This window comes from Pseudonaja textilis, chromosome 1 (genome assembly GCF_049901715.1).
Source record: "Pseudonaja textilis isolate UNSWEBS1 chromosome 1, rPseTex1.2, whole genome shotgun sequence".
NCBI lineage: Eukaryota > Metazoa > Chordata > Lepidosauria > Squamata > Elapidae > Pseudonaja > Pseudonaja textilis.
Window position 1 is genome coordinate 193482856 of NC_141990.1, and position 27977 is coordinate 193510832.

At 44.0% G+C, this 27977-nt stretch overlaps 1 protein-coding gene across 1 annotated transcript; it reads right to left on the reverse strand.

Annotated features, from left to right (window-relative positions):
- Positions 1 to 14443: 14443 nt before the first annotated feature.
- Positions 14444 to 27718, reverse strand: TBR1 (T-box brain transcription factor 1). Its single transcript, XM_026696738.2, has 7 exons — positions 27390 to 27718; positions 26767 to 27326; positions 25514 to 25668; positions 24969 to 25090; positions 24107 to 24265; positions 22336 to 22397; positions 14444 to 17737 (listed from the first exon to the last, which is right to left on the reverse strand). The coding sequence occupies exons 1-7, from the start codon at positions 27687 to 27689 to the stop codon at positions 16801 to 16803; spliced, it is 2295 nt and encodes a 764-aa protein (XP_026552523.1). The 5' UTR covers positions 27690 to 27718; the 3' UTR covers positions 14444 to 16800.
- Between the last annotated feature and the right edge of the window lie 259 nt (positions 27719 to 27977).

The window sequence follows — 27977 nt, forward strand, 5'->3', positions numbered from 1 at the left end:
TAAGGGGTTGGCACTGGAGCAGTTTGCCTCTTGAAGGTGCTCACTTCCGCTTCCACTAGTTTTAGAGGTGGGGAAAAAAAAAAAAGATTGTGCTTCCAAAGTGTCAAATTTGTATTCACATTGATCTGACAGAACTCCAATGGAGAGATAATTAATTCTCACATACAGTCATCTTTATGTACGCTTTCATTTTAACACTAGAACTGCCTGCTCTTTTGCAATCAGACTGTATGCTGATGAATCTATCCATGTTCACCATACACCTGTGACCCAGGAATGACTGAAACAGATCTCACACAAACAACACAAGTTGTATTTGACCTTCATCAGATCTCACATATGGAAGCTATCAGTGTGCAGACCACATGTCTGGTTAGAAATACTTCTGCTATTGTCATCTTTCAGCCATTTGTCTGTTCACGATTTTTTTTTTCAATATCTTTTTCTATACTCGTCTTCCTCTTCAGCATTAGACTTCTATGCTTAGGATTTTACTGCTGTCTTGCATACTTAACAGACTCATCGCTTCAGGCAAAAGGGTAACAATATCCATATTATTTTAAACATAAACTAGGGTCTCTCTCTCTCTTTCTCTCTCTCTTTGTTTTTTCTTACTCAATGTCTTTGGGAGAGAGTCTAGACTTGGGAAGATAGAGGGTTTATGTTTGTTTTTTAAGTCCTTGGGGGTCCAAATTTTGATTTAAAACTGATGCAGCAGTTTCTGGTGCCCAAAAATCATTTTATTTTACATTTAAATCTCACATCCAGAAATGTATATTTATGTTACACATTCCTCAGGGCTATAATTTACACTCTCTTTGAAGTAATCCAGAAGCGACTTTTGTTTTTCCTCCTCAGAAATTAGTGAGACCAAATCCTAACATTTTTTTTTTCCAGGCCAATAGGATATCATCCTACTACAATTGTTTGATGCATTTCAAAATCAGGGTTTAATGTAAATGATTGCAATACACAAGTGTGTGTGTGTGTGTGTGTGTGTGTGTGTGTGTGTGTGTGTGTGTGTGTGTGTGTTATTCAGCTTTGTTCGGGTATTTTCCCATGTCATTATAGTTGTGCTTTTAAAGTTGTAGCAATGTTTCGGCAGAATCTCATCTGCCATCATCAGGCTTCTGTACTGTGTTAGACGAACACAATGTAAGTACCCATGAAAACTTAAGAATATATAGATATATAGATATAGATATATATAGATACACACACAAACATATATATATACGTACATACACAGTGATGATATAAAGTGACTAAATAAATAATTTTTAAAAAAAAATGTAACTGCACATATTTTTTTACTTATCCATCCTGCCATTTCCCAAAGCAATGACAATACCTCAAGTGAAATGCTTTAATCTGTTGTATATGCTTGTATGAAAATTTACCTGTCTCTTCTGCTTCAGGAATTTCAGGGTGAGGACAATTTATTCCCCCAAAATATGTCACAATTTACTTCTAAGTCATTTTGGAATATTTGTAGATTTTACTGTTACAAATTAAGGGTATCTCAATGCCATAATTGCTTCTATTCCCCTTGGTCCTTAAGAACAGTCAGAGTAAGATCCATGATTGTCTTCTGCTAATTCTGACAGCACAGAGGGGAAATTGTTCCTCATCTCCATTCTAGACAAAGGATAATAAAAAATACATTACTCCTCCCTCTAAATCTATATTTCATGTTGTGGACCATTTTGTGACTGCATGCAAAAAAAGAAAAGGAAAGAAACAGAAATCCTAGCAATTCCCCTGGGTAGCGCATGCTGAAAAGAATTAAACCAAAGCCACCTCCCAAAAGCTCAGGAGTTACAAGGTGCAGAGAGGCAGAAATGATTCGCCAGCTGCACAGAACCACCCTAAAAATATCCACCCCAAGTAACTGAAAAGATTGGGAAAGAAATCAGCTTAGTTCTCAAACCCAGCTGTATTTCCAAGATGGTAGAGAGCTCAAAGTTGCTTTCAAATTGGGGCTGAATCCTCACATGACAGTCCTCTAAGGTTAAAAGAACAGCACTGGGTAATTCTCACAGCTACCCCCAAAGACTCCCCACTTCCGGCAGGAGATGGATCCACCATCCTCAACCTCTTCCTTGGATCAGTATAGCTCTCCCCTGATAGCTAGATAACCACAGCCTCACCACTTAGCTTCCGTTCAGTAGCTGGATGGTTGCTCAAGGAAGTGCAGTGCCTTGTGAAGTGGTTGTGAGGAGACCACCAAGTGACCACAACGGGGGAAGCCATTCCAGAAAGCCATCTGCCTTTGATGATTTACTCCCAGTTGCAAATCAGGAGGAGAATAAGGAAGCCCCTAAATTCTTACACCACCAGTTTAAAGCTTCACTTTTCATCAAACAATCAGACCAACTACATTTAGTCCTCGACTTACAACTGGTCGCTTAGTAACTGAGTGAACTTATGATGGACCCGCAAAAGGGACTTACAACTTCATTTTAAAGTTCCAACACCTCTCACATGACCATATATTAGGCACTTAGCAATCAGCCCATATTTGTGGCTATTTGCAGTACTCTGCTTACATGTGAATACTATTTACATTTTTGCCAGAAACCAGCATTTACTTCCAGTTCCCTGGAAACAAAAACACTACACAGGGAACAATGGGTTTGTTTAACAACCATGGTGGTCACATAACAGCTTCAGTGTTTCCTTTACGACTGCCCTATGTACTTAGCAACAGCTGCAAAAAGGACATAAAAATGAGTCTGGTCATATGGCGATTCACTTTATGATTGTCACAATTTACAATCGTAATTGCCAGGCTCAGCTAGAGTTGAGAGTCAACAACTACCTGTAAGATAATACTGCATTGCCTGGCTTCAAATGGACTCTTTTGCCTATCAGAATACCTAAAACGAATCTCTAGTTCTAATATATAAATATAATTATGATTCTGTTTATTACCACTTTCTGCGAAACAAGGAACCTTTCATCCAAGCTAAGAAGAGGGCTAAAAAAGAGCAGCATTTTATATTTCTTGTACAATGGTTCAGTCATTGTTCCTTTGCCTCCCAGGACTGTTGTGGGAAAAATACACAGAGGATGGAGTAGTATGTATTTTTGCCACCTTGAGTTGTTTATAAAAAAAATAATAAAGGCAAGATAAAATGTTTTTTTTTAAAGATCAGCCCCTGATCAGTGCAGGAATCAAAATAGCATGCCAGGCTTTTAGGAAGATTCTTCTAATAATCAAGCAAAATCTGCCTTTCTGCAATTTGAATACATTGTTCTGTGTATTTAGACTGATAAATACAGGCTGGTGAAAAACAGAGACACCATCAACCCTTTCCAGTGAGTAATGCACTGAAGAGATTCTAAGCTGAAGTCCTCATGGCCATGCAACATCAGGCCAAATTTTAGGATTCTCCTGCCATTTTTTTTTCCCTATATCATCTAAGAAACTTGAAACTTTGCACACTCTTTTGTGACCTTTTGGTTGGTCTTGAGGTATTCTACTGTTTAATAATAATCAAGATGAGGAATATACTCATATAATCTTGTCATCTTAATTCCCATTTCTGGGCCTGACCTCAGAACCCTTGATCACATGGCTCTCTGCCTTACCATTTTAGTGAAGAAAACCAATGATAACTTGTAGCCTAAGCCTTAAAAGAAGGCCTCATAAAAATATCTCCCACCAAAATGTCATTACTTTTATTTTTTGCTTCATCCAAGCAAATGAGATTGCATTGTGGCTCTCACCACTTTGGCCCTTTAGCATCTCCCCCTCCCCAGGGCCAAATGACATCGCAACCCGGCCTACACAATAATTGAATAAAGCAGTTCCAGTATGTCAATATTGGAAATCATCACTATTTATTCTCATTTGAAAAATGAATTTATTTATTCAGTTTACATAGCCACCCAAAGAGGCTGTCTATAGGGAGGCAAAATTAAGTGATAATTGGCACCAAAAGGGGATCAAACTAGTTTATTATTATAACTATTGGATAATATATAGTTATTATATATTATATAATTATAGTTATTAAATAAATGGAAGTAGTATAATTTATTTCCATTTTGCAGAGTAAGAAGGAAACACTGAGGGGTAACTGAAACCCGAAAAGCACTCACACAGCCTGAACTAGTTATAAGATACTAAACAACTACATTTTATGGGCCTGATCCTGCATTTTTAGAGTATTTCTAAGCATTTCTATAGCTGTATCCCTGTATTTCTAAGGTGAATTTTCAGTGCTCCTTATACAATAAACTCCCTTTTTATGACCCTGTATTTCATAAAGGAGTGCATTAAAATAAACAATGTCCATTTGGTATTAGTTAGGTCATTTGTAGTGGAATCTGCAATTTGCTGCTTTTCTTCAAACTTCCAAGACATAGAGGGACAAACTATTAATCAGATAGAGAGGATTCTAAGATAAAGGGAAGCCAAAAAAAAATATGACACATCTCACAAAGAAGTTATTTTACCTTTTTATTAATGAACCAAAAAGTTAAATGTATTTAAATGTTATGTGATTAACATTGAACAGACAACCAACACTAGTTTTTATTCTTAGTATATAGGTTCTCCTTTCCTCTTTGTTAAAAATTATCACTGGATCCAAAATGCCACAAGCAGCAACAACCATTGAAGTCGGGAATGCAGCTCAGTTATTCATGCAGAAATCCAAGTAAATCAAGGTTACTCACAAACACATGAATCAAAATGATCCTCAAGGAATTAAATTAAGACATTAACATGAAGAACACAGCACCTCTAAGAGTGTTAATGAAAGTATACCAGAGGGAACAAAACTGAGCCCAAAGTTGATGGAATGTATTTATTAAGATGGAATGTATCAGCTGCCTGAAAGACCATCTACCACAACCAATACCAGCCAATTCATTTCACATCAAGCAGGGAGAAAATGTTATTAATCTCCCTTTTGGGGGAAGTTCGGGGGACTGAAACAAGAAGTGATTGTTTTTCCTGGCAATGTTGACCTTGTGAACATCCTCCTGGTAAAGATCAGGCCAGCCTCTTCCTTGTTAATGTTTCAGAAGCTACCAATATTAAAGATAGAGCTGTTTCAGAGAGCATACTTTCCATTTTGTAATGTCCTCTTTGAGTCCTCTTTTTTACTGTTGGTATTTTTTTTTCTTCTGGTTTGGTGTTGTTTCTATTGCTTTTATAGAAACGTATTCCGTGAATGTTTTAATCAGATTTTCTGTGTTTTGTAAGCTGCCATAGATTTTTTTTTTTTATCGCCATGGGATAGAAATGTGTAAAAATAAATATTTCAAATATCACTTCAATTGTGAACCCATTTGGTGGGTTAGGCAAGTCAGTGTTCTTGTAACTTCATCCTTCCCATCTGTAAAAAGGCTATAATGATTATCTTATATATTTAATGTTACTGAAAAATATTTCTAATTTGTTCCAAGCACCTAAGAACGTGTTACATGATTTATAAAGAGTTAACATTTCTTGCATATACAACTATTAAAGTTTGAAAGCCCCAAGTTTTCTAATGGATATAGGTGTACTTTCTAGTTAGTAGATATTTGAAAGTGCATATTGAAAGAAACCTGCATTCATCATTTCTGTATTTTGTCTCCAGGCTATGCAGTATATTGTACAGCATATAGCCCTTGCCAGAACACGAAACTCTAACAGGCTTGCAGCTTAACTCATACATATCTGAAACATCAGTAGTTTACTTAATGCTAGGTCAATGGCAGAAAAAGTCACAAGCAATTTTATGTCCTAATTACCTTTGGAATAAGATAAGATACATACTTTATGTGGTCATTAATCCATATCCCTCCAAGAGGAATGGGGTCTGCACATATAAACTGTTCTTGGACACAAAAGAACATGATGCTGCTTCATCATACAATCAATCTGTGCACTAAAATCTCATAAGGCTCAATATGTTTTTGGCTGGGTTGATACAATTGATTTATCAAATTTATCAGTCACCCATCTCTCCCAAAAGGGACTTTGTGTAAGTCAGAAAAAGTTATATAAACCACAGGCATGGGTTATTTTGTTGTACAAACATACCCACTAATTATAATTCCAGACACCATGGGAAAAATAACTTGCATCTTCATGGCATTTTCTCATGCATAAATACAGATGAACAGAGCTTGGCACAAAGATTAATAATTTTCTGAATCTCTTTACAGCCATCTGGATTGCACAGCTCAGATCTAGTAGCCCAGATTTTAAAAAAAACAACAGCTCTGGCCCAAATACTAAACTCCCTTACTGGAATTTAAGGCTACAGGTCTAACCATGCTTTCAATCTATTGAGTTGTAGGAGGGATTATTTTTGAGTATACATGTAGTAGGAGTGTAGTAGTATATAATTACCTCAGCAAGCTAATTTGGAAGTAAAGTGTAACACCATGGACTATTTTCAGTAAAACCTCCTGGCCTGTAAATGCTTTCAGATTGAGCCCCACCAGGATTACTCTTGAGTAAATTGTTTAAAATGGCAAACAGAAGCAGTGTAATCCATTGACTACTAAAAAGTACTGCACTTTCATTTCAAGCATACTTCACTCTGCATCAAAAAGTGACATTTAGTTCTCCACACTCCATTAAAAACATCCAGGAACAGAAAGCCTGTATATTGAACTGAACACTTCGTATGTTTTCTATTTCTTGCAACAAGTATAGTATGCCTTAAGTGTGTGTGTGGGGGGGGGACCCTTTTATAAACCAAACCACAGAAAATAAGTCCAGAAGCAGGCAATCTGCATGTTAGCAGGAAACTGATGATGGAAACGGATCATAAACTGCTCAGATCAGAGCACTGTGTATCCCGAAGGTGCTTATACAAGAGGAGCTTAAGATAAGGGAGGGATGGGAATATTATATACCTGTGTTTCCCAAAGTGATAACTCCCAAATACTTCAGGATTACCAATCCCAAATTCCCCAGCCAATTTCCTGAAAGGTTGGAGATGTGTAGTATGAAGGCCTCTGGAAGACACTAAGATGAAAATTGGTTTACATTACACATACTTGAGAATAAACCCAACTGGGTTAGACTTATTTTAATATGAATAATAACTAGTAAACTAGAAAATCAAAATCTGGCATGAAACTGAAAATGCAAGGGGTTGGGGTTGTTGGGGGGGTTTTTTGAGTCTGGAAACAAGATATTATTTCAAATAAGCTGAAGATGGTTACAGTATGGCTTTTAGCTAGGTTCATCCTTTTACTGGAAGCTCCAATTTAAAACATAGACCACTTCTTTAAAACAAAAACTGTTTCATCCTTTTTGACCAGAGGGACACATCAGTTTTTTCCTCAGATGTTAGATTACAAACCCCATCATCCACACCCAGGACAGGAATCGGGAGTGATAGTGTCCCCCATCTACAGGCTGGGAAAGGCTCTGCTTATTACAGACAAATCTATAGATACAAACTTTAATCTGGATTAAAACTGCTTTGATATAAAAATATAGGAAGACAGCAGAGAGAGAGAAAATTATTCAATGGTTCTGTCCCACAGTCTGAATTCACACAATATGCTAAGGTGGGTTTTCAACATGATGTGTGTAGTATATCATAATTACCAAGTTCATACAACATGCTGAGATTTGGGCTCTTGTTCCTTTTTTGCCCGCCAGTAAGTTCACACACCAATGGATGATGTCAGTTTATTTTTCCACTCGCACTTTCATTCCTAGGGAATGAGTGAGGGTTATTCATTCATGGTTGGTAGTTCCTCCTGTGAATGTTTATAACAATGCCACATTAAGGATCCTCCTACTTATTTCGACAGTCTCTTTGATGGCAAAACTTTTGGGACACATTTTATCAGTAGTGGTGGGCAAAAAGGGAACAAGAGCTGAGCAGCTTCAAAAGCCTGCTGTCCCTGTAAGACGAATTCTCACGTTGCCCCTAAGATGTAACCTGGTTTGGCTTCGGTTTGGCTTGCTGTCTTGTGTGAATCCAATCAGAGTTAGCATCTGCTGGGTAGAGAATTTGGTGAAAACTTTAATACAATAGTGAGGGGCTGGAGAAGAACAGATCAAACGGCGTTTGGTGGAAAAGTGAAACACGCAATTTTGCCACGCTGCTCATGGAGAGGTGGAGGGGGGAGCAAAATCCCCGCCAAAATACATGACCCTTGAAAACACTCTGCCCACGCAGACACACCTGCCTCTTCCTTTAGGCGTAGCAGACACCGCCTCCTTCCCTGGTCACGCCAGGGGCCTGTCAAATCCAAGCCTTCTGTCCTTCTTTCCTCCCCGAAATCGCCCACACCAAAGAGCGCAACTTCAGAAAGGTTTTCCAAAAATATGCAGGCCCTCCTCCGGCACAGCGCAGGGGCTGCGGCGCGTGGGCCTCTGACGTGCGCGAGAGCGAAGGCGGGCCAGACCCACACTGAGGCTGCCGCTGAGCAGCTGTGGATTTTCTGCGAAGGGCCGGCGGATTGCAGGCTGCCTCGACTTAACTTTAGTTCTGTTCGCGCCTCGAATAAGGAAACGGACCTCAGAACATTTTTCCCCCTCCAGAGGATCAGGTTCTTAGGTTTTAATCTTTAACCGTACGTTTAATGAGGTTTACTTCTGAGTAGATTTGGACTGCGTTGCATTGGGATGGAGCAATGAGGTTGCAAAGAGAGAGAGAGATCTACAGTTTTATTGCAACGTCATTGCTCCATCCCAATGCCATGTATTCCAGTATATATGGGTAAATATATATTTGTGTGTGTATATATATATAAGCCTGATGATGGCAGATGAGATTCTGCCGAAACGTTGCTACAACTTTAAAAGCACAACTATAATTACGTGGGAAAATACCGGAACAAAGCTGAATACTACATGCATACATACATACATACATACATACATACATACTTTTTATTTTGCATTTTTTATTTTACATTTCTTTGTCTTTAAGGTGCCACATGTTTGTCCTTACATTTTTAAGGTGGTAATGAGACTGAGTTTGGAGGAGAGGAAGCCCTATTTGAATCACTGGGGTTTAGTTTTAAGCAAACATCTCCAAGTTGGGTGCTAAATTTAGAGGAATCCTAACCAGCTTAGATTGTTGGAAACTTGGCAGTATATCACTAATTATTTGTTCGTACAGCTAACTATGGCTTTTTAAATAAAACATATTTGACAGAATTCACATTGTACACAAAGACATAAGCCATGCCAACTATGCTATGATTACACCACATACCAAATGAGCGAAAACCCAATGGTTTAATATATTATACAAACTATAAAGTTGATAGCAGAAGTAGCCTGCAATACTACACTCCTGACTGCAGGCTGCCTGCAATTTGTCACCAGGCTCAAGGTTGACTCAGCCTTCCATGGGGGATAAAATGAGGACCCAGATTGTTGGGGGCAATAGGCTGACTTTGTAAACCGTTTAGAGAGGCCTATAAAGCACTGTGAAGCGGTATATAAGTCTAAGTGCTATAGTGCTATTGCTTTGTGGTTGCACTGTTTGTCAACTTCTATTAAAGCCAGATACTTTATAAAACTGGTGGATCAATATGATTTGATTGTTTATTTATTATCCTGGACACTGACTGGAAGCTGAGGTCCAAGCTTATACTCATCCATGGAAACATATGGGGTGACTTTGCCCCAGTGATTGACACAGCTCTATGCCCAAATGTGGTTGACCTGTTTGGGGTTTTGATGTAGCAACTCAGCCATTGTTCCTAAACCATGGTTCATGTCTTAGTGTATTTTGTGAACCCATCAAGTTTCAGTTGGGGAACTCAACCATTACAATTCAACCCAGTCTATTCCAAAGCATGGAGTGAGGTACTATTTTAGAAAGGAACACAGTATACTCTCCCTCTCTCCCTCTCTCTCCCTCCCTCCTTCCCTCCCTCCCCCGCTTCCCTTCCCTTCCCCCTCTCTCTAGTATATTATGTCCACCTTCTTGAGCTATCAGGCACAATCATCTATTGAATCAGTGCACATTGATTATGATTATGGAAAATATGATAGAAACCAGCAGTTGTTGACTGTTGTCAGTATAGGTATGTGTGTATCTCAGCAGTTAAAGACACGGTGAAACTTTGAAATAGCAAAGAGAGGTATATACAGTACATTTCCCTAAGTGAGCAACTGTGACTGGACCATGTTTTTTCTCTATGCATTTTTCCCACATTCCCTTTTCGGTTAAGCTTTCTATTTCCCAAGATATTAAATATAAGAAGGCTGTCTCCGAAGGACCATTGACTAGATCAGATTAATATCTTTGTTTGAAGAACTCCACAGTTATTGTCTGAGATTATAAACTTGCTGTCTCCCATGCTGCCCTTGAAAGGTGCTGTTGGGAAAATGACTCCCATTATCTCCAATCAACATGTGTTATATAGACTGGGAAGGATGGGAATTGTAGATCCAACATATCTGGAGAGTACAGATGAGGGAATCCTAAATATATTGGGGAACCAGAATATAGGATTTGATAAAAAAGAGATCCTAATCCATCATTCTTATTTCTTAATCCTTGCAACAAGGACAAGTCTCCCACAAAACGTCTTAATTCTGTTTTCCAAATGCAAAAAATTAAATTCATTCCCTGAATAAAATTTGGATATTGCAAGGCATGTAATGACCCCTCTCAACCATTTCAGAGTAGCTACTGCTATTCCAACTTTTGGAAAAAGGTCATTCCAATATACTGCCTTGAAATTTCTTAAAGTCCTACTCTTTGTCCAAAACATTAAAAAGGAGTAATCAAATGGTGTGTATTTCACATTGGAATTGGAACAAAGGAAAGAAGAGGGAAGCCACAAGACAAGCAATTGTCCTGACTTATGACAATACTCACTGACTAGTCATTAAAACACGTATTTACTCATTTAGAAAGATTAACATTCAATGTAACACTTAATTACTCATACATAAAGATCCACATTTAGTCTGAGCAAAATAGTAATACAAAAATAAATTCAGAGAAATCAAGCACTCCTAAGGGGATCTGGAATATGTACTATGTCTGATCTGCTTCTCTTTTTGTTGTTAGATCCATATAGTTCCTTAAAACATTTGCTACAATAAGTCAATCTTGTACAAATCTTATAACAAAGCACATCTAACTCAAGTGGGAATATATGTCCTACCGGTACTAACAGTTGCAATACTCTTTATTAATATAAAAAACCTGAAAAGTTTTCAATTTCAATTTCCAAATAGAAAATCTATATCTATAGCCTAGGTTCCTCTATCATGCTAAACTTCAGAAAAACAAATCACAAATGGTCTAGCATGCTATTGAAGCCATCCATAAACCATTTCCAAGGCAAGAGTTCCAGAATTTTACAGCATAATTTAGTTCTTGTTGTAGAGACATATTTGGATGAATATTTTATACATCCACTAAGGTTAGGGTCAATAATCAAATGTTATATACAATTGGTTTCTACTGCTTCTGGCTTATGATCTGCACAGTTGAAGAAAACAGGTCGGCCTGAAACTGGAGTCCAGTGTCTGTCTCCAGATGGAATAGTAGAGGAATTCACTAAAAAGGAACTTTTCCAGAATATACCCCATTTAAAAGCTTCATTAGATGAGATGGATGTTATGTTATTTGGCAATACATTCCCATTAAATCTGATAGTTTTAAGAGCAAGTTTGTATATGAGAATTAGGAATCATAATTCTCTAGTACCTCATGAGATGGCTGAACAAGATACTGTTTTCAAAATTAGGCAAAAATAATAGGAAATAAAACTGAAAACTATTACTATAATAATGATTGATTGTTATACCTAAAAGCTCTTGAGTGTTCTCTGTTAAACCAGTTTTCTAACAGGCTGTCCTTTTATAGAGTATGTAAAACACTTTCCTGAAATAATTTAACTTCTTTTTAGAATAGTTGGTCATTGACAAATATTATCACACATTTTAAAAAAGAAAAAAAAAACACGTTAGTTTCACAGTTTAAAGATAAATTTCCCTTCATGGCAGAAGGCAAAGAAGGTGGAATAATAGAATGCAGTTCATGACAAGGAGAATAACAATCCATCAAGAGACCTCTAGTGGCAGGTTGCAGAATCAGTCAATAGTGTGGTTCGTGCATGCAACGCACTCATACACACACCAAACGAACAGATCCCAGCCTCAAATTTAATTCCTCAATCTTTTTAGTTTTTTAGAAGTCAGATACTACAGGGAATCTCAGATGTCCTAATCCTGGGAAATTGGAGATTTCTTCAACTGTTCACATGCAATAAGATAGAAAGGGAAATAATTATTTCATAGGATCTACTGTTAACTACTTCCGTTTTTATAGAATCCTTAACCAGCACATTCTATTTTACCTCAGTTTAGTGATTCTAAACTGCAAATGTTTACATTTTTCCCACTGCCAAAAATTGTTTTAAATGCATTGCAACCACAAGTTTGCCCCAAAGTAACTTAAAATTCAGGTGCCAATGAACCTCGCACCCTTTTTTAGATCATTGCAGGATATGACTATACTTGCCAAGCTGCAGCGTAAAGGTGAGAAAAACAGAAATACATTATGTTTGTGTTGAAGATCAAGTAGCTGGTATTAGAGGAAATAAATTGTTCCTACTCCGTTCGTAAAAAATTCCCCTGTAGTCCCAGCCCTTATACTATTCTTAATTTACTCAGATCTTCTAAAAGGAGCTACACATAAAGACTGTCTATTTTTTCCAAGTTTTATTATGCTTTTTGTACACAGACAATATAAATGGGTGAAAAAACAAAACATTTTCCCCGGTTACTTGTAATTTGAAGAAACAATTATTTATCTACACAAACAAAACAAATGTGTAAGGGAGGTTTCTTTTTTAAAAAAAAAGGAAAAAAGAAAAATCATGTCCATCAATTACAGAAGGACATAAATATATATATATACAGGATGAAAGTCCTGAATTTCTATTTGGGTAGGTTTCTTTGCCGATTGCAAGTTAGTCTTAAATCATTTTGCCTGCTGTCTATTTCACAGTTCATTTCTCGCCCCCACCCACCCACAATATTTAAACATGGGTTGATCAAATATATATTTCCTACACAAAATTTTGAAGACTCACTAGTCTACATCAACAAGGGGAAAGACTAAATTGAGTGTAAAACTCTTGGCTGAACGAGAAAATTAAAAAGAAAAAGGTCATTGAGGAGGGAGGGAAATTAAATTTCTTTAAACTGGTGCTGCCTATTCCCAAAAAAAGCTCTTTCAGAGATACTTCCTTATGCATAGAACAAAATGAAATGAAACAAAAAAAATCAAACTAAATGCAATTTTTTTTCTTTTTTTTTTAAATATACAACTCACAAAATTCATTTTCACTGGACTACACTACGGGCACCAACAGGTCAATAGCTTAGCATTGGTTGTAGTTCGTTCATTACAAAGATTTACAGTCATCATTTAACTGAAGTGGGAAAGGGGCGGGAGAGAAAAAAATATTGGAACAAGAGAAGAGCACCTGCACGCCAACCAGGGATGGGCTTAGGAATCAGTGAGGGGACAGAAAAGGACATAAGGAGAAAGGATCATTAGATGGGTAATGTGTAGTGCTAGTTGGAACTGAAGTGGGATTTCAAGGAGCTGTTTTACTCTCTCTGGCCACCTGTCTCTAATAGAGTGTTAAACTGTGGCGCTTAGTTGATAAAAGAGTCAATGGCCCTGTGGGCAAATCCCCTTCCCATACACCCACTTGCACACCTCATTGAGCACAACCTACAGTCTAATTGAAATAGCGCCTCTATGACCCAGAGTAAGATTCACCTGAGTTACTCTGCAAGATTCCATCCTATCTAGAGTGGTCCTACTGGAGTCTGAGTCATAACTCACCAGCCCTGCAGACTAAATTGCTGTATATCAGTTTTAAGTCAACTATAGCAGTGCAACCTCAGATAGGTTTACTTGGAAGGAAGTGCCTCTTTTGATCAGTTGGAATCATGTCTTAATACGATGGCAATCTAACGTAGCCTGCTAGGGCTGTGCTGGTAGGTTCATACAATATGCCAAGCCAGCAGGTCACAGGCTTACTTGTAGCTCAGTGTATTGAATGCACACGCAACCCTGTGCAACACTTCATGGGTAAATTATTGTGATTGAAACCAAATGACAGCTGAATGCAGTGTTATGCGAACCAAGGCAGAGTTTTTAGCCCAGGTTTCACTATAACAGCAAACACAATTTTCATTTTTGAACTTTTAAAAGTGCTTTATTTAGAATTCATATCTCCCCATCTCTTTCTTAAGTTGATGTCCCCACCCATTTCAGTAAAGTTTGCTCCCAGGCACAGGTACCTGGAGAGACCACCTGCTTATTCCTAGTATTCCTAACGACGGCACTTTTTAGTATGAGTAAATTAAGGGAAAAGTCCACTAGAGTCCTGCTGAACCCAGCGGGGGACTCGTCTATTTATAGACCCCGAGCTATTAAACGAAAGGATTACTTTCACTGAGAATAAGTCCTGACCAGGGAGATGTTGCATCCAGAAAAGGGAATTGAAGCATTGCTCTCCTTGCGGGAAGCGAAATCCTACTGAGAGAAGTAGGAGTAATTTCCGCCACTTTGCGAAAGGCGACGGCGCTACGATCGCACAAACCCCGGAGGAGACTTCCTTCCAAGGAAACGCGAGTGGAACCAGCTGCGAAGAAGCAGCTCACGCCGTTTCCTGACTGGCGATTTCTAGTGTCATCGCACCACCAGGAGGGAAGGAAGACTGGCTTCGCATCGCCACAGCGATGGTGCGGTGACACTATCGAACAACAGTAAGGAAAGGGCGTATAAGACCTTTTTTTCCCAGCTGTTTTCGAGATGTTATTATTTGGAATAAATCTAATGGAATATGCTGCTGAATAAGTGCCTGTGGAATTATATGGACTTTTAAAGCCCATAGTGGGAATTCGGCAGCTCCTATGGATTCCTCTTGATCTTAATCAGAGTAAAAATGTTTAAGGCTGAGTTTTATACTTGATTGGGTCACACCCCAACTGAAGCACCTGTTCTACGTGTGAAACGAAGCCAGTTTGTTTTAATCATGGTTTGCCAGATAAACCACAATTGGCTGGATGTCTGGGAGTAGCATACACCATTACACCAAGCATATACTAGAGTGGTTTAGTTGCAGTGTGTGAACAGAAACTACTGCATTTCTTCCTCAAAATACTTTAAATAAGGTCAAGTTTCGTACATATTCCTGATCAAGACCCCGAAGCAGAAAGGTGCTTTTTACTTTAAAGGAAACTTCACTAAAATGCAAGGCAACTAATACGAAGCTTGTTTAATTTCTATTCCAACATCAAAAAGCCAAATATTGCCTTCTAAAACCAACATAAATCCTATCCTACGGGATCCACGCTTGAATTTAGTGTTGATTAAATCAGAAATGATTTCTGGGCAAAGCACAGTAAGGTCTGGCATGCATTTAAGTAAAATTAAGTCCTACAGAGGTGTGATTATTTAGATGTTAAATATTTGGATCCATTCGGACAATTTTGTTTATCAGGTTTAGCTTTGTTGAAATGGTTATAAGTTTAATTTTTGTTTAATCAAGTTTAAGTCATTTTGGACAATGGTATAAAAATAATTGACACACTTCTTAACCACACATCCGACTTTGTCCTAATAGTAATATGCAAGTGTATGGATGTAGATTGATAAGAAAGGGGAGGGAGTTTTAGATATTTTAGGCTTTGCTTAGTAGACCCAACCCTACTATAGGACCCCTGTTCGTTATTTGCGAACTGTACGTGTACATTTCGTTTATAGTTAGCTCGGAACAAGGAAGGGGAAAGAGAAAGGCGGAATTTCCCTTCTAGTTTCACGCGTATGATGCAAGGACGGAGAAACGGTTAGTTTGCCTGCGGAATCTTAAAACCAGGTTTACTCGGGATTACGACCCTTTAAGTCCAAGCATGGGAACGGTTGTGTTCTAAAATGAACACGGAACTGGAGATGTGGAGGAGGGGGATCTAGGAGAACCCCAAACTTACTAAGAAACCTTTTAGACACGCACAATACCCCTTCATCTTGCCCACCTTTTTAGTATGGCAGAATAAAAAGCATCTGCTATCCACCTTCCTGATCCAAAAATACGCAGAATCCCAAGGAGAGCTGCGGGCCCTTCGCTGTGATCTGGCGGCAAAAGCTATTCAACTTCGTGGAGCTAATTTCAAACAAATGCGTGGATGGACTGTAATTCGCTCCCCTGTGTTGTCGGATTAAGTTTAGGGGAGCTTTAAAAAGATTGGAATGCGCGCGTCGCCCCCAAACAAACGTTTAAGTGGGGGGGAAGGACCCTTTACCACACTGAACATGGGATGGGCACAGGGATAATTAAAGGGTTTCCTTAGGATCTTGGAACCATCTACTTATTCGCAACACCCGGGTTTGAGATCTGGTTTAAAAACAAATAAAAAGCCGCCCCAGCTGCTTTGTTCTGTGCGGGGAAACAAAGCGGGGGGGCGGCGGGGTCCGCTAAGGAAAGAGACATACAAGGGGGAGAATGAAGTGTCATGATTTTCAGCATTTCGTCGTCATCCACCTCCTAATGAAGAGACGTCGGGACGGCCCCACGGTTTGCGGGCTTTCTGCGTGTGCGGGGAAAGGGCGGGGGGGAGAGAGAGAGAGAAAAAGACAGAGAGCGAGAGCGAGACTGCGCGTGCGCGGTTGTAGGTGCGTGGCCAGCCGGAGCCGCTTTCAAGTGACCGGGGACGGGGGAGGGGGGCGGGGGGAACCAGCGCTCGGCCCGGTTCGCAGCGCAAAGCGCCGGCTGCTTCGGACGGGACGGACGAGAAGGGCGGGAGGGGGCGTGGCCAAAGGCACCTCCTCTCTAGCTGTGCGAGTAGAAGCCGTAGTAGCCGATGTCCTTGACGCAGGTCTTGTCGCAGTCCCTGGCGGCCAAGGCGGGCTCGCTCTTGAGGGGGGAAGAGCTCTCTGAGGCCGGGGTGCCCACCGGAGAAAGCCGCCGGCGTTTGGCCTGCTCGTAAATCCCAGAGTCGGTGGAATCGATGGACTTGATGGACGAGGGGGTCTCGATCCAGCTGGAGTCGGACAAGTCCTTCGGGGGCTTGGAGTCCTCGGCAGGCGGCCCGGCAGCGGGCGGCGGCGGCGGCGGCGCCACCAAAGGGGAACGCTCGGGGGGCGCCAGGCTGTCGGGTTCCTCCCCGCCGCCAGCCCCGGCGGGCAAATAGGGGTTCCCTCCAGCGCGGGCACCGCTGCTGTTAGGCCAGCAAGACAAGGATTTGGCGCAATACTGGGGCGGGCTGCGTGCCCCCCAGCCCGAGGGGTCCGGGTAGTAGCCGAGCGGGCGAGCGGTGCAACCTGCCGCCTGCAACGGGAGCGCCTTGACGCCGGCGGCGGCGTAAGATAATAGCGTGGCGGCGTTTCCCGCCAAATCTCCGGCGGGGTCGTAAGCCGAGGCGGCCGCGAAGTCCAGCCTGTTATTGGCGGGCGTGACGAACCAGCGCTGAGGCGAAGGCGCGGCGGGCTCTTCGGCTTGCTGTGGCGAGAGCAGCCCGTTAGGGTGAGGCACGCCTCGCTCGGGCACGGGCCCTCCAGGTCCCACGCCGCCTCCGGCGCCGGCTCCCGGGTGGTGGTGGTGGTGATGGAAGCCGCGGGATTTGGCGTAGTTGCTGACGAACTGGTCCTGCAGGAAGGAGCCCGCCGCGGCCGCCGCCATCGCATAACGAGCCCCCGGCACGATCTGAGAGCGGGGAGAGTCATTGGGCGACGGGGTCAAGCGGTCCATGTCGCAGCCCGTGTAGATCCTGGGAGGACAGGGGGCAGGGAAAACAAAGCAGAAAGGAAGGGGTGTGACTGGGCGGATTGGCAAGATGAGGGGTGCAAGAGCCGGCCTTTTCCCCCATTTCCCTCCAAGCCCCCAAAACCAGAACGGCATGCGTTCAAACCACCGAGAAACACGGAGGATCGTCGGTCTTAACGTGTGCATTGAGCTGGTCATTCAGCCTGCGAGTGAAAGTTGGATTACAGTCTCCCCCTCCCCGCCCCCGCACTCCGCTGCCCAAAACTGGCAGAGGCGGCGCTACCCTGGGTTTCTCGAGCCCTTCTTTCACTAATCCGCTTAATTTATTCTGAGTGTGTTGTGCAAAATAGCAGAGCCTCCACTGCTAGGACGCCCCGCCGCCTTGCTCTTAAACTAAATAACAAGCTAGCCCCTTTGCATCTTGCATTGGCGATAAACAGCGCGTCTCTATCGCGATATATTGCCTCGGTGACTGCTGGATGGAGCTGCTCATCTCTAGACTGGAAATACACTGAGATCGGCGTCCCGGTGACAGAAGAGGCCTTTTGGGCAAGCTACATTTAAAAGGGACCGCTCCCGTCTTACAATTCCTGCCTTCGTGGACCAGGGATGCTATTAAGCCTTTCTCACTGCAGGCATCACAATTCAAGCCATTCCACCCCTCTGCCGAGCAAGAGCTAAGTGAAACGCCTCCAAGAGTGGGTGCCCAGGTCTCCAAACTGTGCCAAAATCAGGGCGAGGTTTTGATGGACGGAGGTTTTCTCCAACCTAGGTGTAGGCCCAGCGGAAGAGAAAACAATAGACTGTGCCTAGCCTAGCAGGTGGACCCAGGGTAAAAAGCCCTTCAGAGGTCCATGGGGATGGCCAATAAGGGACAGTGGCTTAGCTAAGGACATGCTTAGAATCCTAAAAGCTTGAGATTCTGGATTGCCCCAGAAATCAACTTGCATGCTCGCAGAAATTAAGACTAGAGGCCAAGCCGCGCACAGAAGCACAAAGGACTAAAATTCTCCTAAAATTAGGAAAAAGAATGGGGGGAGTGGCAAAGAATAGACGCTCTAAACATTTGATTTCTGCTCCGAGGCATATAAACCAGTCCAGCTGTTTCCCCACAACTGCTTTTCAGATGAGTTGAGAATGATAATCCAATGCAACAAGGGCGGGTTACTCCAGACATTCCAAAACTAATGGGAGATTAATGAGGCTGGAGTCCTTAAAATGAGTGTGGAAAATAGAAGCCCAATGGAATTTGCTTTGTGGGGAGGAAAAATACTGTTTAAAGTTATGGAGAACAGCTCTGGGAGAGAATGGAAGAACCATGGAAATGGTGGGCCTCAGAAATTAAAAAAAATTAGAAGCAGCTGATTAACTTATGTGGCCACCTGACCAGATCTGGAAACCCTCCTGGGTGCAGATCTTTGCATAAATTCTCTTATTCCGAAGGATTATAGGCTTGACATTGTGAACTTACAGTACTGCAAAGTTTCAAAATTGTAGAACTTGTTTCAGGTAACACTTTGCATTTTAGAATAGCTTTTCCCTTTATAAACATTCAGCAGCCAAATCCGGATACAGGAATTTTACTTTACCAAGAGTAAGCTGTATTTCTGCCCTGGATCTATTAAACAGGATGACCTCCCAAAACTAGGGACTCCTAGAACTTTCCACCTAAGGCTACTTTTTCCTAATCCGTTAAATGAAATAGAGGCCACACATAACAAGCCCCCAGTTTTCAACAAGGTCTCCACACCTGGAGATCCAGAAAAGAAGAAACTCACTACATCGCTTCTTTGACCCTGGTGTCTAACAGAGGCCTGATCTGTTTGATAACTAACCAAGATATGAAACAATGGGTTGTGTTCTGGTTTGCTAATACACACGAAGGAGTATGTTGCTCTAAAACGTGTTTTTAAAAAGCCCTTTTAAAGGGAGAGGGAAATCATTCACATCAGAAATTCTCCCTGGTTGGCCAATTACTGCAAAACTGCTGTTGGGTTTGAAACCGTTCCCTGCCTGTTCTCCCAAAATGTGTTCTTCCTTTCATGGGACAAGTGGACATAGGCCCAGATACCCCTTGCTTCAGAGACATTGGGTAGGATGTCTGGGCACATTTATTCTATGAGATTTATTTTTATTTATTTTGGTTATTTCCCCTCTTTTGTTATTTTGATCATTCAAAGTAAGCAATATAGCTAATACTCCTTTCTCCTCCTATTTCCCGCCACAACAGTGGTTGGGCTGAGAGAGACTGACTGGGCCAAAGTCACCCAGATGATGTTCATGCCTAAAATGGGACTGGAACTCAAGTCTCCTGGTTTCCAGTCGGTGCCTTAACCATTACACCAAACACTGGCTCTATCTATCCCAGAGTGCCAGTCGCAGGGCGAGAGAAACACTCTTACTCAAAATCCCTGCCATCATCAGCTGTCTATCAAGGGCAGAGGGGGGCAAACAAATGCTCTCCCCCCCCATTTCTTCTGGATTAATCAATCCTCCAGATAAGCTACCTCACCCTTGGCTTCCTCCTCAGGATTGTGGCTTGTCTGATTTTCTTGTCATAGCCATGGGTGGGGGTGGGGAGGGTTAGCATTAAATTGGGATTTTTAATTTTTTTTACGCAACCCAGAGTCACTCTATGTGGGTCGGGCACCTGTATAAATGTGTTTAATTAAGCAACACATAAATGGCTGAAAAGGCACTCAGTCCTGGCAGTAGCAGGGGAAAGTTTATAACTTGCTTGGAACAAGCTGATTAATGAATCCTGCTGTAGTTCAGCCTGGTTTAATTTCACCAGCACTTCCTTTCCATTCACGGGGTTGGTGCCCCCTCCCACATTGGTTCTGGCCACTGTGACCTAATGCTCTGGCAAGGCATCCCGTTGGTGAACCACACCTGGAGATTGGGGAACTTTGGGACAGGAAAGAAGGCATTTGAACAATGGGATACCCTTTGAAAGCGTTCTCAACTTCCACTGTAACTTAGTATATCTTGGGAGATCCTTTTTGTCCCCTGATCTGCTCCCCAGTCAATCACTTTCATCTAAATGTATGCAACTATCTCTCCCATGAGTCTGGGAACAGCTGACTGAGAATTTTGGGACATCTAATCGAACTCATTAGATGAAAGTGTGATCGTAGGGCATTGAAAAGCCAGGTTATCAACCTTTCGGCTACCCTACTTTTCTTTCCTTCAATGCAAAACTTCAAAAGAACCGCCTCGTCCCCCTCTTCCCAAAGGCCTACTTTCCTGGCTCGCACTCTTCCTACCTTTTTCTCCAGGCAAAGCCAAGGCAAGGTGTTTGCCAGCCTCCATTGCTCACTCTGAGCTGGGAATGATAACCCATACTTCAGTTATTTCTGAATAATCTGGGGGGGTTGTGACAAACTTCAGGAGTCATGCTGGACATCAGCATCCAGGTCACCTAGAAAGAGGTCCTTCCTTCCTTCCTTCCTTCCTTCCTTCCTTCCTTCCTTCCTTCCTTCCTTCCTTCCTTCCTTCCTTCCAACTCAGTATGGAGCTTTACCCTTCTGCCAACCCAGAGATGGTTTGTCTATTTACTGTAGAGGGGAAAGACTATAGGACAATCTCTTGGCTTTGGTGAATGATAAAGCTTCCTTGAGTGCCTTTTTCAGTGGAAAGGTGGACTACAAAACAATACCAACAGGACTATTGCTATTTTATCCTCACGCTAAAGGGGTGGGGGGTGCGGGAGGAGGAGTTGAGAGGAATAAATGACTAGTTTCTTCTTAAGCTTAGCTTAAAATGGAATACAGGCTTCAGGGTATCAGCAACACCTCCGTTTGTAATTGAAGATAATCCGGGAGAAGTCCAGCCAAACAACGGGGTATGCTGATTAGACAGAGACCCGCTGGGGGTAATGGAGTTCTTCTAGGCATCTCGCGCCTGAATGCTAATTGCTTGTTTCCAAGGGCCTGATTTTCGGAGGAAGCTTATAGAGTTTGTAGTCGGGACTGATATTATCCCACTAGATAACGAGCTGCTTCTGGCGAACCAGCGGGAAGTTCCTGCCGCTTACATCCAGAATATTCCCTTCACTGTAAACTGGGGGACCACTGTCGGCTTTGTATTCCAGGGAGAGTTCGAAAGCTCTTCCTGGAACCAAAAAGACCTTAAGCAGGACAGCGGCAGGAGCTTGAGGTGGGTGGGAATGCAAGTCTAATGCTAACTGAGAATGACTGGGGTCTTCATCGCCGGAGTAGGCAAAGGGAGCAACTATCTTCGTGCCTTCCTGCGGAAAAACCTCATCCTTCAGGATTTACCGCCTTTAGGTTGTGCGTTAAACAAATACAAGGCTTCACCCTATGGACGGTCTTTACCACGGACCTCTCCTTTTGCAAAGCCTTCAAAAGTCACAAGAGTTTCGTACACGCCTGCCATTGTAGCTACCGTTCCTCTAGTTCACGTGCTAAGTCTGCCCGCTCCCCAGTGGATTTAGCCTAGGGGGATACCCAATAGCGCATTATAAACCCGCTCTCAAAAGTCCCGGGGTCTTCTTTGGATAAGTCAAAAAACCCACCCGCCATCCATTTAACAGGGTTGGACGTGCCAGGGCCAATAAAAGGCTCAAAGCGAGGAACTTACGTGTCATAGTTATCTCGGAAGCCTTTTGCGAAGGGGTTGTGGTCGATCTTCAGCTGTGTGATCTACAGAGGAGAGGGAGGGGGGAGAGTCAAACAGTGGTCTCTCCTCTGCTGATTCTCTGTGTAAGATAAGCAGGTACCTAGCTTTTTTCACAGTGGATTCTTTTTAAGAGAACAGCGCTGGTCATTTCCTTGTGAGAATTTCTCTCATAAAGAGAAACGGCCTGGAAATAAATGAAGGCTAAGTGGTCTCTTCCCCAGCACGTGCACCACACAATCTTCTCTGCAAAGTTAATCATTCTGAAAGATCAACGGGGAAGGAGCAGAGTAATTTTACCTTGATTTTTTGTTCTGCCTCAAGGCAGTTCCGACAACCTCCTTCGAAGGACCACAAAGCTAAGGTACGGTTTAGGTACCTGGTCTCTTATTTAGAATTAAATTCCTCCCAGTTAGATAAGACTCACTCCGGAACAATTCCACCGAGAATAGCTATGCGAGAGGATTAGCATCTAGTCACATGCTCAGAAGTGTCACTTACAAGACTCTTACTAGCCAGGCGGATAAAATGTTTAGCCCAGGAACATTGTAGAAACTAAATCTGGACCAACAACTCTAGATCATTTGCAGTGAAAAGGAAGGTTTTCGGAATCTCAGGGTTTTTTTTTTTTTTTGGACAATGGCAGCAATATAGTAGAATATACTTGCCGTGGTTAATTTAATTTAATGCTCTTTTTCCTATTTTCAAAACAGGCTGAACTACAAATGAACTACAGTATTATGGGTTTCCCCCCCATAATACTAGGCAGAAATATGGTTGGCTGGTTTGCTATTCAGCAGGTCGAATAAACAGAGTCAAAGATTTCTTCCATCTCTTGGCTAATTATATGGTTCAAATGAAACAAAGTCCTGGTGAAATAAGACTAATCTTTCCTATGTCTAGTAAAAACACATAATAGAGTCCCCAAACCTGTAGTTGGCTCGTTGGTTATTTAGAGTCTAACACAAAGAAGTTGGTGATCGAAGTCAGACTTTAGATAGAATTTGTTAGTGTGGGCTCCTACATCCGTTTTCTAGAAATTAATTTAACTGAGCCCCAAGCCCCTGATTTTTTTAAATTATTATTTATTTTGCGGATGCATAAGGCATTCTCGAGGCCTACAATAGAGAAGCAAAAGGTGCCCTCCACAAATCAAGGCTCAAATATCCTGGATCCAACCAAGTTATTTTGGCACCCTTCTCGCCTTCTGCGGTAGTCAAAAGCTGCAGCCATGCATTAAACAACGGCCAATCTGCTGCCCTTGAAAGACGCGCCAAATCTGCTCTTGAGACCGCGGCCCCATCCTTGGGGGCCGGCTTTACCTTAGGTCGCAAAAGTAAACAGTTCCAAACAAATCTGACCGGGGAAAGGAGAGGGAACTTTGCTCGTGGGCCAAAACCAGTCTCTTCATGCTTTCAAAGCTGGTTAAAATGCCCAGGTTAAAGCGATCTGAAATATTTACTGCTCTTGGATAATCTGAGACGCTCCTTAGCCGCCCCCCCCCACACTTTTTTTTTAAACAATTGGGGTTGGGAAGAATCGGGACTGGCAAGCAGGTTTGAATAATTTCACAAACACTTTAAGACCATTAATCCACCGCCTCACTTTAACGGTCTGAAATCACGATTCCCTACACAGTTCGGGGAGTTTCGCCTCCACCCTCCCGGCCCTCGGTAGTTGCACTTGCGCCCCCAAATCCCGAAAAAGGCCCCACGAGCGGAGAAAAGCACTTTACATCGGTGTTCTGGTAGGCAGTGACGGCGATGAACTGCGTCTCCGGGAAAGTGAAGGTCTGAACCCGACCCGGCTGGCTGGTGTCTTCGGTGCCGTCTTCGTTCACCTCCACCACGTGCAGGCGAGGCTGATATTTGTGGAGGGACTGCAGGACCACCATCTGAAGACGGAGAGAAAAAAAAGGGTTAAGGGGGAGCGAGGAGAAAGTCGGGGACTTTAAAAAAAACAAAAAACCTTTGCGCGGGAGAAGGGGATCAACTTTATACCCCAGACCTGATCCCAGATCGCCACGCCAATCTTGCCTTCTCCAAACCGGCTTTTCTGAATCCCCCCCGCCCCACCAAGTCTCGCGGTTCTAAGGAGGGTCGCCGCCGGACTTCGCCACCTGTTCCAAAAGCGCAGATCTGCACCTCGCTTCCACTCCCCCCGCGCCCCAAGTTGCTAGAAAGCTGAAAGTAAGAACAGGAGGGGGGGGGGGGAAAAACCCGGACAACGCCAGGCTATTCTTCCGATCCGGGCTCCTCTTGCCCCCCTCTTTTTATTCTCTTTAATCGAAACGCCGCCGAGGCCGCTCTCGGAGCTTTCCCACCGCCTGATTCCGAAGCCTTCGCCCGGGATCACTGGGAGAAGACGGTCTCCTGCTCACAAGCTGGTGCAAGCGCATCTCCCTCGCTTAACCTGTCTTAGCTTCGGTTGTTGTTTGTTGCTGTTTTCCCCCAGGTTTGTACAATTAGAGAATGGATTTGCAGAACAAGCTCAGGCGCAAATGAAATGAAATGTGGAGCGCAGGATGGGATGCCCGTGCATGCAATCTGCCGGTCCCGCAGGGCGCAACGCCGCCTCTCTCGAGCCCCCAAACTGACCTGCCCATTGTTGTTGGACGCCCCTTTATTGTTGGTCAATTTCAGTTTCCCGAAGGAGATTTCCTGGCGCATCCAATGGGCTCCTGTGTTGGGCGAGTCCGGGTGCATGTAGACACGGTTTCCTGAAGGCGAGAGAGCCCCGGGTTTGTCAAAGAGCAAACAAACATTGGAGAGAAAGACATTCACGCAGCGAATCTTCCCTTCTTCCCACTCCAACCTTTCTTAGACGATTCCTACAATTCCCCAGACCTCCCCAGCTTCCAACAGACAAAATTGCTCGTTCATTTTATTTACTGTGTATGGTACGTTTGTAGGCATCTCAGCTCGGGAAACCGAAGGAAAGAAAGCTGGAATGGGAGGAAAGCCGGGAGGGTTTTTTTTTTGGGGGGGGGGGAGTTTTAAGTTTTGTGTAGTCTTACTGGCCCAAGAAAGTCCACGAACGAAGTCTTCTCACCTAAGCCACCCGAGCCCAGGATGCAATTCTTTGCGCGCGCCCGCGTACCTGGCTATCGGGAGGGGAAAGAGGAACCGAGGAAGGGACTTGCCTTGCACGTTGGTGTCCGCTTTGCCACAAGGCACCCATTTGCCGCCTTGGAACCGCCAGTGGTTTGGGTCGGCCAGGATGACATCCACAAAAATATTGTAGTGAGCCGTGGGATCCAGACCCGAAATGTTAAAACTTAAGAAAGGGAACATTCGCCTGTTTTAAGAAAAGAAGGCGGGGAAAGGAGGGTGAGGAAAAGTGACGGGAACTGAAAAGGAAGGAGATCACAATTTTATAAATATATAACTGTCCCCTAAAATTCTCAAAAATCTTTTCTTGGGCGAATGGTGCAAACTACCCGAAGGGTACACGGATTTTAGGCATCTCGCTCCGCAGCTTTTTTTTCTAGCGGATCGAGCCTAGGAGACAACGGTCCTCTGCGTACTCATCTCCAAGTGAATCCGGCTGAAATCGAGGGTTATTTCCGAGGAAATCGGGCTGCCGGGTTGGCACATCGGCTCGTAACCCAAAAAAAGATCCTCGCGGGTTTCTACTGTAATTTGCCCGGAAGTAAGTCCCAGCGATTTCATTGCCTTTTGCCTTCAGCTGATGGAGTCTCAAATTTCAATGCGCAAAAACCAACCGAGAAGGGATGGACTTCCCCACCATTGGGAGGTCAGCAAAGGAAGCGAGGCGAAGCACCGGATCGCCAGAAAGTGCGGCAGAAATGGCCCAAAGAGCACCGAAGACCCCGGCGCCCAGTTCCCAAGAGGGACTGCCATCGCAATCGTTCTTCGTCTTGTTTATGACTCTTTTTAAATAAGCCAGAGCGAGGAAGGAAAAATATCGTCAATAAATAAGAAGGGGTGGGGGGAAGCTTATAGGCCCAAAGATGTATTTAAAATATATCTATAAAACTAAGAACTGGATTATTCCAGTCCCAAAGATAAGATTGCCATTGTTTTTAATCTTAGAAAACCCGAAGCAAAATAAAAAGAAATGGGGAAAGGAAAGGAAAAAAGGAAGAAGCAAAAAGGAAAGGAAAGAAACACCAGAGGTCTACAGCCGAAGGAGAAAGAATAAGGACGACAACAGCAACAATAATAAGAGTTGATGCAGATGAAGATGATAACACAAGAGGTGCGGGACAAGAAGAGAGGGAAAGAATGGCCAGAAAAATAATACTTTGAGTAGAGCCCGGAGTGTCGGCAGGAGAGCCGGCTTTTCCCGCGGCCAGGCTCCCGGGCTCTTCTCCGCTTCCTTCTCGGCGGCGTTGCGCCTGGCTGGCCCCCTTGGACCGCAGCCGCCGCTTACCTGCCTTGCTTGGTAATGATCATCTCGGTCTGGTGCCGGTGGAACTTCAGCCAGAGCGGCCTGTTGCATAGGTAGACCTGCGCCTTGCCGGGGACGAGGCCGGCCTGGGCAGAGGGGAACTGATAGAAGGGCGAGCCTTGGTAGGAATGGCCGTACTGCTGCGGGTAAGGGTAGCCGGCAGCCGGGTAGCCTTGAGGCGCCGCGGAGTTGGAGAGCAGGCTGTTGTATGCTCCGTTGGCGATGACCGGGTGGTGCGCCATGTAGCGGCTGGGGCTGGCGAGCGAGAAGGCGGCCGCGTGGTTGTGCTGACCCGGGTAGGGGAACATGGTGGCGGCGGCGGCGGCGGCGGCGGCGGCGGCCGGGGGAGCCGAGGAAGCGGCCGGGGGCTGGCCGGAGGAAACTGACGTGGAGAGCAGGTATCGATCCGCCGCGGCTGCGGCCGCCGCTGCTGCTGCTGCTGCCGCTGCCGCAGCCGCCGCCGCTCCATCGAAGGTTGGACGGAGCTGCTCCTGGCCGCCGCCGCCGTCCAAGACGACAGGCGAGAGTTTGGCGCGCTGCTGCTGTTGTTGCTGCTGCTGCTGCTGCTGCTGCTGAGGCGGCGGCGGCGGCGGCGGCTGCTGGGCGTCCCCTGGCGGGTCTTTGGAGTCAGGGAAATTGTCTGCCTCGGCCTGATTCGTCATCCCCCCCCTGGCGAGTTTTTTCAGAGGTGAACTTCTCTCCAGGTTGTCAGCGCTCGCCGAAAGGAGGGCGGCGGCGGCAGCCGGATGGTGATGGGGGTGCGGGTGGAGGTGCTCGTGCAAGACAAGCTCGGATCCGCCCGCGGCAGGCGGGTAAGCGCTGCCGCCATTGCCGCCAGCGCTCACATGGAGAAATTTCTTGGAGAGCATCATCGACGGAGGCGACAGACAATGCTCCAGCTGCATGGCTCCAGACCCGGCCCGCTTTTTGGCCAAAGCCTGCCTGGGGTAGCGTAACGGTAGCACGGGGTTGTTTAGGGCTGTGTGGGGGTGGGGGGGCGGGAATTGATTAAGGCCCCCAGCTCATCATCCCGGGACTCTCGGCGGCGAGGGACCCGAAGCAGCTTCTCCCACCACCCAAGGCTGGTCCCGAACTGAAGCCACGATTCCCTCCCCCACCACCCTCCGCCACCACCAAAAGCACCGCTCCCTGGGAGAAGAGATTGGCCAATTGACACCGTGCAGCAATCAGCC

Bases quoted from the DNA above. Each gene is read 5' to 3' on its own strand.
- TBR1 (XM_026696738.2), bottom strand. From the start codon at position 27,689: ATGCAGCTGGAGCATTGTCTGTCGCCTCCGTCGATGATGCTCTCCAAG. The intron at 25,091-25,513 runs GCAAGTCCCTTC...TCTCGCCTTCAG, and splicing joins AGCGGACACCAACGTGCAAG to GAAACCGTGTCTACATGCAC. The intron at 22,398-24,106 runs GTAAAGTGCTTT...TCTCCTCTGTAG, and splicing joins CTGCCTACCAGAACACCGAT to ATCACACAGCTGAAGATCGA.